We start from the raw sequence: 10098 nt of genomic DNA, 5'->3' as shown, positions 1-10098 counted from the left end.
AGTCTCCAGGTACCCCTCTGCTGTTGTTCTGTTCTTTCCTTTTTCCTGGAATGTGTCCTCTCTGCTTCATCCTGATCAAATGTTTCTCCATCCGTTTAAACATATCCTCACCCTATTCCGCCATCTTGATTCTCCCATTTGTAGTTTTCAAAGTTGGGAGTGCCAGAAATTGTCTCAGTTCCAGCCAATCTGGCTTTGTTTTCAGCTCTCTCAGTCTCAGAATACCTGTGCTGAACCCATCAGCTGGATAGTAACAACCTTTGCAAGGTTTCAGTTTAAGCTTTTCTTTCATTTGGTTGCTGGATCTCAACCCTATTTATTTATTTATTTTGCTCCAACTTTCTTAGGAAAGCTAATGGCCCAACTGTGATTTCAAGGTTACCTGAAGAAATTAGGAAGCTAGCGTGTGGTGTTGGTTGAGTACTTTGCAGTGGTTACTTCATGCCAACAACTAAGCAAGCAGAGATTCTCAGGAGCAGAGCAGACCTGTATGCACTCTGTCACTGTTTACATTTCATTTATAAGATGATGTTTTTAAAATATTTATCTTATTTATATTTGAAACAGAGAGAGAGAGAAATCTCCCATTCCGCTGGTTCACACCTGAAATGGTCACACATGGTCAGAGGTGACCTGATCTGAAACCAGCAGCTGGGAAACTCTCCCGGGTTTCCTACGTGGGTGCAGGGACCCAAGACCTTGGGCCATCTTCTGCTGCCTTCCTGGGTATGTTAGTAGGAATCAGGATTGAAAGTGGAGAAGCCAGGACTTTAACCAGTGTCCATATGGGATGCTGGTACAGTAGGAAGAGGCTTAGCCTACAATGTTATGGTGCCATAAGCTTACCACCTTCCCACACCACTGCCACTTTCAATGTTATGTTTTAAAATGCACTTAAAGTTCGTACATTCTGACGTTATTACACTCAGCTAATTCCTGCAGCCAAGTCTTCTTTTGCTTTAAGCCAAAAATACCAGATGTGATGAGATAATAGGAGTTCCTTTTATTCCAACAGGGTAGGAACGGGAGTGGGGGTGGAGGAGGAGAAAACTAGAAGGGACACGTCTCCTGTCATGGTGGGAGGATGGGGGCTGCCGGGGCAGGGACAGGATGGAGGATGGGAGAGTCAGGAGAAGGGAAGGAAAGAGAGGGGGAATGAGAAAGGAGGAGTTGTGTGGGTTCTGTGTTTGCCCCAGAGACTGGTGACTGAGATGATCTGAGCCACAGGTAGGTGGGTGGGGACTAGGGGGAGGGGCCACTAGAGACTGGGGAGTAAGATTCTCAGGTAAGGTGGATAACCAGAACAGCACGAATTTCACGAGCTGTGGGAAAGGCAAAGCAGGAAGTGCGGGGTCCAAAATGGGATGTTCAAATCACTTCTCACCCCCAATCCCTCACCCTGGCCTGGCCCAATTATATTAATTCACTATTTTTAATTAATAAGTATTAAGTCACCCTTGGGCTCCTGTGTACAAACTTTAGCTCTATAAGACCAGTAGAAAAAAAAAAAAGACTCAATAATGACCTGTTGAATCAATCTGCCTGGTTGGTGCAGGGAAAGCTAATTGGACCTGAACATTTTTTGCTTTATAAAACGGGGATGGCAATTTTAACTATTTCATATGGGGTGGGCAAAGTGGAGAGACAGCATATGCGAAGTGATCAGCACATAATCTAGTGACATTTAGGGCATCATCTGCCCGGTTGTTAGCTGTTAATTCCGCCATTATTTCTGCCTCTGGATCAACTAGGAGAGAGGCTACGGAAAAGTCTAGCAGCTGGCACTGACGCCGTCTCCTAAAGAATCTTGTTCAGTTTGCTCAAGTAAGCACTAACTAGTTCCAGGCGTCGTTCACCGGCTAGGGATATGGGAGCAGCCTAGGTACCATTTTAAAGAGCGAACGGAAGGACTAGAGGTAAACCACGTTTCAAGAGGTGGTGATTCCACGGAGCCTGCAGGAAGAAAGAAAATCGGCGCCTGCGTAATAATCCCGCGCCGCCGACTTGTTGCGTCGCAAACTGCTTACCTATTAGAGAGAGCGACGCCGAGGTCGCGCATGCGCCGCGCAACCTTACCGGGGAAATTCTAGATGCTGAGCGCGAATCTGACAAGATGAAGTAAGACCTGAATTTTCCTCTGGGTGTAGGGAGAGCGGCTTTCTGGGGGGTAGCCTGGCGGGGTTGGGACGGCGGATCGTCTGCAGGGCCGACGGGGGGTGGGAGGCGCGACGAGCCGGAGCAGCTTGCCAGGAAGCGCAGGCGGACTCGGCTGTCTTGTTTTTCCTTGGGCAGTCCGTTAACTAAGGTGAAGCTGATCAACGAGCTGAATGAGCGGGAGGTCCAGCTCGGGGTGGCGGAGAAGGTGTCGTGGCACTCGGAATACAAGGACAGTGCTTGGATCTTTCTGGGTGAGACCCGCGGTTTTCCTCAGACTCGCCCCTGGCCTACTTTGGACCGTTTCAAGATTTCTGTCCTGCCCTCCTTCTCACGTTTCACAACCAGTTTTCTTTGCATCTTCTGTCTGCGCCGCAATCCATTTTCCTGTTCACTATATGACTTCTACCTAGCCCTCGTTGCCAAATCAGTTATAGGAATTTATGTTTGCCATTCACTTTTGCTGCTTGGTTTTTTTGGAGATCATGGTTGTTGCAGACACACTCATCAACCCATTGTACAGCTGAACAAACTGAGGCAGAGAGAAGATGATGGATTTCGTGAAGGTCAGATGGCAACAGCCAGAAGTACAGGATTCTAATAACGCATAGTCTTTGCCACGAATTTGTATTACTCCCATCTGCCCTACACCTTTCTAGTTCCCTCAGAATTCATATTCTGCCTCCAATTCACTACGGACTCTTATCCACAGCTGTGTTGACATCCCTATACTCATTTTGTGTCGCAGGCAGTAGTTCTGCAGAGTGACTTTTTAAGAAAGATTTATACATCTTCCTGCAAATTTACTGCCACAAGGGCTGACTTGGTGCCAGGGCCAAGCCAGGATGTAGGAGCTTCTTCCTAGTCTCCCCTGGAGGTGCAGGGGCTCAAGCACTTGGGTCATCTTCTGGTGCTTTCCCAGGCACATTAACAGGGAGCTAGACCAGACTGGAGAACAGCCAGGTCTTGAACCAGTACCCATATAGGATGCTGGTCTCACAAGCGGCAGTTTTACCTGTCCCACCACAACGCCAGCCGTGCCAAGGGACACTTCAGCAGGGTTGTTGTACCGTGCATTCTGCTGCACACTCTGTATGTATTGCCTAACTTTTTATAACAACCGTAAGAGGCAAGCACTGCTGCCTATGTTTTTTTTTTTTTTTAAAAATCATTTTTTCCCCTGTATGTGGGGTTGGGGAAAAACAAAGGGAGAAGCCCCACTCAGCCTCCCACCCAACCCAGGTCCCTGATGTGGGCATGCTCTGAGGGTCCTGTTTTGATAGTTCAACAATTCTGAATTGTTGTCAGTCTCGCCATTCCAAGCACGATGAGATCTCTTCAGAATCCACTGGCTGACATAGTGTCTTCATGGTTGGGGTTCTTACTATCTATGTTTTAAAGATGAAGAAAAAGGGTCTGGCAGCATAGAATAGTAGGATCTGCTTGCAGAGTCAGCATCCCATATGAATGTCAGTTCGAGTCCTGGCTGCTCCACTTCCCTTCCAGCTCCCTGCTTGTGGCCTGGGAAAGCAGAGGAGGATGGCTCTGTCCTTGGGACCCTGCACCCATGTGGGAGACCCGGAGGAGGCTCCTGGCTCCTGGCTTTGAAGCACCTCAGCACTGGCTGTTGTGGCCATTTGGGGAGTGAACCAGTAGATGAATAACCTCTCTCTGTAAATCTGCCTTTCCAATGAAAACAAGAATGAATCTTTAAGAAGAAATAAGAGGAAAGAACACATGGAAGGGATATTGTTTGCTATGTATGCTTAATGGTGGTCTTCATAATGCTTAGTTGGTGGGGTTAATGATGTTGCATGTAAACTCATTTTGGATATTACCTATAAAATGGAGCTAACAAATATGTAAATTTCAAGTATATTTGTGAAAGTGGAGTTTTATGATAGAACCTGCTTTATCCGTAAGATTTTTTAAAGATTTATTTATCTTTATTGGAAAGTCAGATTAATAGAGAGGAGAGACAGAGAGAAAGACCTTCCATCCGGTGGTTCACTCCCCAAATGGCCACAGTGGTCTGAGCTGAACCAATCCGAAGCCAGGAACCTGAAGTTTCTTCTGGGTCTCCCCTGTGGGTGTAGGGTCCCAAGGCTTTGGGCCATCCTCTACTATTTCCCAGGACACAAGCAGGGAGCTGGAAGGGAAATGGAGCAGCTGGGACATGAACCACTGTCCATATGGGGTCCCAGAGCTTGCAAGGCTAGGATTAGTCAGTTGAAGCATCGTGCCGGCGCTGTCCATAGGTTTTTGGGTATGAGGAAGGCTGAGTGGATCAGATGAGTTTGGCTAGTGGGGCCTGACCCTTCCACTCAAGCAGAATCACTCCTTTGTCCTGCAGGCACTTCTACATGTACTTCCGTCATTGTATCAGAGGGATATATATTTTATAAGGTTTATAGGGAACTCTACATCCTCAGTGCCTGGTGCTAATGGTGCTTCGTAGACATTTAGTAAATATTAAACTGACGTGTTTGTCTCTTCTAGGAGGGCTTCCTTATGAACTGACAGAAGGGGATATCATTTGTGTGTTTTCACAGTAAGTTCATTGCATTTCCTGCCTCCTGGGTCAGCCAGGTTGGGTCCTTCCATAATACATTTTGTGGCATCACCAAAGCCATATACTGTTAAGCTCTAGGCAGCCTGGCATCCCTGCATGGGCAGGGCTGGAGCTTTGCGTTAGTCTGGATCAGTCCCTGGACACTGTGGAAGATCCTGGAAGGTAGATATTGATGGCTGTCTCGGGGATTTTTGCTGACGTTGGCTAACCCCAGGCCTACACAGAAACAGACTGCAACTCTCAGGAAGGTCCCAGGTTGGCCCACCTGTTTGGGTTCCTGCCAAGTAGGGGTAACCCATGATCACAGGGGCCTTCTGATCTCTCATCTGCGGCCTGCTGTAGAACCAGGGCTAACGAGAGAGAGGAATTTGGAAGAACCGGGAGGTTTAGGTGGTTGTATGTGTTCTTTATTTTTGGATGAGTGGGAAGTTAGTGAGCAGAACCATGTCTTTACCCAGAGGCTGAGAATGGCTCCCGAGGAACAAGAGTGACTAGGAGACCTATACAGTTTTCGTTCTGCTGTGGGAGTGGATCAGTAGCACGTGATGGTCAAGGGATGTTGATGGCTTGTACTGGGAGAAGCACCTGATAGGAAAGAGCCTGTGTGGCTGTTCATAAAACCCCAGAGCTATACCGAGCTGGTAGACAGTCCTCGGGGCCACCCCCTCAGCGACTCAAACATTGGAGCAGAACACCACTGCCTCTGGGTGGCATAACCTTCAGAAGCAGAGGATTTTTTTTTTTTTTTTATCTGAATTGGAAGCCTTTTTAAAAAAATCCATCATATATATAACAGCTAAGTTCAAACTTAACAACAAAGTTTCTGTACTGTTACATCTTGTTTAGCATTAACAGTCATAAATTGATAAAAATTTTTTTTGGGGGGGGAAATTAAGCCACAATTTAAACTTTGCAGTATATAGTGATTAAGCATGGTTTTACAGAACTTTGCATTTTAACAATTGAAGAATAGAAAAGTTTCAGGCAGGTGAGCCTGAAACAACCTGGTGAGTGAGGAAGAATTTAACTCTACATCCTACCTAGTAAAGTCCAGGAGAAGCAAATAGGGAGCCTGACCAGTAAGTACAGGCTGAGCGATTATAGGCTAGTTGGCCTTTTCCCTGGCTGTTCCAGACTTTCTATATCCATGTCTGTCTCTGTCTATCTGAAAAGCCAGATGGGAAGCCTGATCAGTGAGGTACAAGCTGCATGATTATCAACTAGCTGACCTTTATTGATATGTGTCTATCTGATCTAATTTTGGGGCTCACAAACAGTCCTGATGGTATGTGTAAGAGAGGCCTGGGAGCCAAGGCTGGAACTAGATAAGGACCAGAGAAAGCTCCTCTCCTGAGTCCAAAATGAGATTTACAACCCTTTTATCTCTGAGTACCATCCGGGGCTCCTGGCTGTAGTTCTGATGTCACCAGACCCTATGAGAGGGTTTTGGATTGCTGCCATCCTGTGTGGGAAATCCAATAGGAAATGAGTGACCTCAGAGTTCTCAGCCTCCGAGGGCATTCACATTCCCTGTGGATCTCCTAGGCAGTCGAGATACGGTTCTCGGTGTCCATACTGACAGAAGCAAAGGATTTTGACAAAGAAATTGAAAGCAAGCACAGGTGGAGGACCACAGACAGAGGGCTGGACAACTGTACACAGGCTGCAGATCCTGGCACACATTGATATGCTACAAAATGGTTGGAGCATCCCATAGACAGCCCTAGCCGAGAGATTGGGCAGCATATGGGGCAGCAGCCTGTGGGAAAGGAATTGGGTAACGTGTGAGAAGGCCGTTGGTAGAGGGCCTACGCAGCCCACAGAAGCCAAGGGTCCTCCAAGGAGAAGTCTATTTCTGTTAGCTATGATTTCTTTCCTTTCATGGTACTTTAGCTGACCCAGCCTTCATATTGGAACTGCTGTTATTTCTGCTTGCACTTAGTGGTGATTAGCTAGAAGTTTATGTTTATTCCACTTCTCTCTTCTAGCTATATGCATTCTCTCCATGAAGATTGCCTTTGCCACCAATAACAATGGCTTTCAAAACATTTTTTTTAAAAAAAAGATTTAACTTTATTTTAATTTGAAAGGCAGAGAAGGAGACGGAGAGATGGAGAGAGGGAGAGAGGGGGAGAGAGAGAGAGAGACAGAGAAAGAGAAAGAGAGAATGAGAATTTTCTACTTGCTGGTTCATTCCCCGAATGACCACAATGGCCAGAACTGTGTTGGTCTGAAGCCAGGAGCCAGATGCTTCTTCTGGGTCTCCCACATGAGTGTAGGGGCCCTAGCACTTGGGGTGTTATGCTGCTTTCCCAGGCCATTAGCAGGAAGCTGGATGGGAAGTGAAGCAGCTGAGACTCACAGTGGTACCCATATGGGATGCCAGTGACTTTACCTGCAATGCCATAGTGCTGGCACTGAATTTTGTTTTTATTATACCTGAACATTGTTGTAAATTTTGAGTCAATAATGTCTTTAACTCTTATCACATCAATAGATATGGGGAGGTTGTTAATATTAATCTCGTGCGGGACAAGAAGACTGGAAAATCCAAAGGCTTCTGCTTCCTCTGCTATGAAGACCAAAGGAGCACAATCCTGGCTGTTGACAATTTTAATGGGATCAAGGTGAGTGTGCCTGGTGAGCAGCGTTTGGCTAGACTTCCGGGTGTGTGGCAAGGCCTATAGAGGTGTGGAGACATTCGTCAGGAAGCGATTCAGGAGGTGATTGTGTTGGCTCCCTGCCCTGTCATGACTTGCTGCACAGTTGGAGAGTTTGAAATGAAGCCATCCTTTCTGAGACATTACCTCATTTTTTTGTTTTCAGATTAAAGGAAGGACCATCCGAGTGGATCATGTGGCTAACTATCGGGTGCCTAAGGTCTCAGAGGACATGGACGAGGTGACCAGAGAGCTCCAGGAGACGGGCTGTGGGGTTAGGACGCCCTCCCCGAGTGCATCTGAGGCTTCTGAAGATGATAAACCCTCAAAAAAGCACAAAAAAGGTAAGGTGTGGAAACCCAAGAGAAATCAGATTTAGTCTTAGTGCCTGCTCTTCCTAGCATCCACTGACTATGGTTGATAGTCGGGTGTTACATAAGAGAAGGAAGGAGATGGGGGGATTTGTTCTAATTGCGAAAGGGAGGATATCAGCAAGAGGCTACTGTTTAGGGGTAGAATTGTATCCCCCAGAGTTATTGATACTGTTAGTTCTTATTCCCCACATGTGGTCTTTATATAGAGAAATTTCACAGCAGGAACCTTGCGAGTGATGGATGTTGAAGTTGGCTTGTCAGATGTGCTTTCCTGACTATTACAAACTGCTTCCCAGGGTCTTCTTCCATACATGCTTCCCTCCATGCAGGTGGCCAGTTGTTGCAACTTTGTCAGATGTCACATACTCAGAGAAGAAAGGCACAGTTTTAAGGAGTTCTCTATTACTTTTGCTTTTCTTATTCCCCCTTTCCTCCAGACAAAATGGAGAAAAAGAAGAAAAAGAAAGACAAAGAGAAGCATGACCGGGAGGTGCAGGTGGAGCAAGCATCTACCTCTTCCTTGCCCAGAAGCAAGACCACAAAGGAAAAGGATGAGTCTGGACCGAAGCCAGAGAGCAGCAAGAGCTCCGAGAAGGCCCAGAGGTCAGAAGCCAGGGAGGCACGGAAGCACTACCCTGGGTCCCCTGAGGCCAGGACCGCCTCTGGCAGAAGAGTTGAGGAACCAGCCAGGGAGCCGAAGAAGGAGAGATCAAAACATGAGCATAGGTCCTCCGACAGGAGGGAAATGAGAGACGAAAGGAACAGGGATAGGGATAAAGGACGAAGCACAGAGTCACATTCGAACTGGCATGATGGGTATTCAGAAGGCCGGAGCCATCGGAGTAGAAGTCGGAGCCGAGAGCGATCGCACCGACAGAAGAGGGCCCGTTGCTCCCGCGAGAGGGACTCCTCGAATCCCAGTGATCGCAGGCGTCACTGAGGTTGGATCCACCCTCTGGAGATCTGGAAATGATATGTTTTTAAAATGTAGTCCGAGTCAGCTACACCGTTACGATTTCTCTCAGTAAAGTCTCTAAAGCTGAATTCTTTTAATTAGTAGTCCCTTAGAGGAATGTAGTTTCGGTGTCAGGTCCCTGCATTTATGTTTTTAAGCACAATCCACATATCATCCCTGGGAATACATTTGGAACTTAACAGAGAGTGTGTCCTCAATTTGGGATCACAGATAAGGTCTTTGAACCCATAAGCCACCCCCAGCCTGAGATGAAATTGCCAGAAAAAGGAAAGCACAGACAATTCTAGAGTCCTAGACTTTGTCTTTGATGTTGAGAACCCATTATTGCAAGGCCTTTTGAGTTTAGCAGATAGAACTACAGTGAAGTGGGGCTTAACTTGATTCAGACCGCCTGAGGTCAATGTGATTGCATTCTGGTTTTGTTGTTGTTTTGAAAGGACTCATTTTATTTACTAGGAAGGCAGAGTGCCTTGGCAACAGTGACTGGGGCTAGGCCAGAGCAGAGCCAGGAACTAACTACTCACATATTCTTCATGGGTGTAGAGGCCCAAGTATGTGGGCTATATTCTGCTCCTGTGCTACACACATCAGTTGAGAGTTGGGGCAGCTGTGACCTAAAACTGGTGCCCACTTGGGATGCCAGCATTGCAGGCAGCAGACTTAACCCACTACACAACACTGGCATTGATGGAGTTTTTTAGAATAGCCAGTTCCCTCTCCAGACCCTGTTTGAAATCAACTTTAAATGCCTTTTTGTTGTTGTTGTTGAGAAAATTTTCCACTGATTCTTTCCCCTTGAAACTTATTTGTATTGATGTAAAGTCTACTTAATATAAAAGTAACCTATTTCCAAACAGCTGAGTGGCACTTGGATTCACCTTGCTGTACAAACACCTGCTGTTTCTAGTTCGACATGTGAATATCGTCACTAAATGAAACTCCAGACCCAGGAAGCAATGACATGCTGTTACCCCGTCGTCCCTGTCCCTGGAAACCACCCACCTGCTCTCTGTTTCTGTGGATTTGCCTGTTTGGGGTAGCTCAGAGAGGAGGAGTCACACAGTAGTGGCTTTTTGTTTCTGGCTTCCTTCTTTCAGTGTGGCGTGCTCCAGGTTCATCCATGTTGGCGGCACACATATCAATGCTTCATTTTGTCTTAGGGCTCAATAATACGGTATAGATAGACCACATTTGGGTTTCCATTCCTCAGGGCGGACATTTGTGTGGTTTCTGCATTGGCTTAGTCAGCTCCTGATTCTGTGGGCAGACACACCAGACTGCTTCTGGGCTTAGTCTGCCATTCACTTAGCCACTCGCTTGGGTGGCTCCATTGTATAGCTCTGGTCTGACTGACAGGTCATT

At 46.8% G+C, this 10098-nt stretch overlaps 1 protein-coding gene across 1 annotated transcript; it reads left to right on the top strand.

Moving 5' to 3' along the window:
• Positions 1 to 2038: 2038 nt before the first annotated feature.
• RBMX2 (RNA binding motif protein X-linked 2) lies at positions 2039 to 9586 on the top strand. The gene is made up of 6 exons (XM_040999946.1): positions 2039 to 2118; positions 2293 to 2408; positions 4654 to 4705; positions 7224 to 7353; positions 7553 to 7730; positions 8198 to 9586. The coding sequence occupies exons 1-6, from the start codon at positions 2114 to 2116 to the stop codon at positions 8698 to 8700; spliced, it is 984 nt and encodes a 327-aa protein (XP_040855880.1). The 5' UTR covers positions 2039 to 2113; the 3' UTR covers positions 8701 to 9586.
• The last annotated feature ends 512 nt before the right edge of the window (positions 9587 to 10098 follow it).

Source organism: Ochotona curzoniae, unplaced genomic scaffold, assembly GCF_017591425.1.
Source record: "Ochotona curzoniae isolate NIBS_2020 unplaced genomic scaffold, NIBS_Ocur_1.0 scaffold_1852, whole genome shotgun sequence".
NCBI classification, from domain to species: Eukaryota; Metazoa; Chordata; class Mammalia; order Lagomorpha; family Ochotonidae; genus Ochotona; species Ochotona curzoniae.
This window is presented reverse-complemented; position numbering and strand designations above follow the sequence as displayed.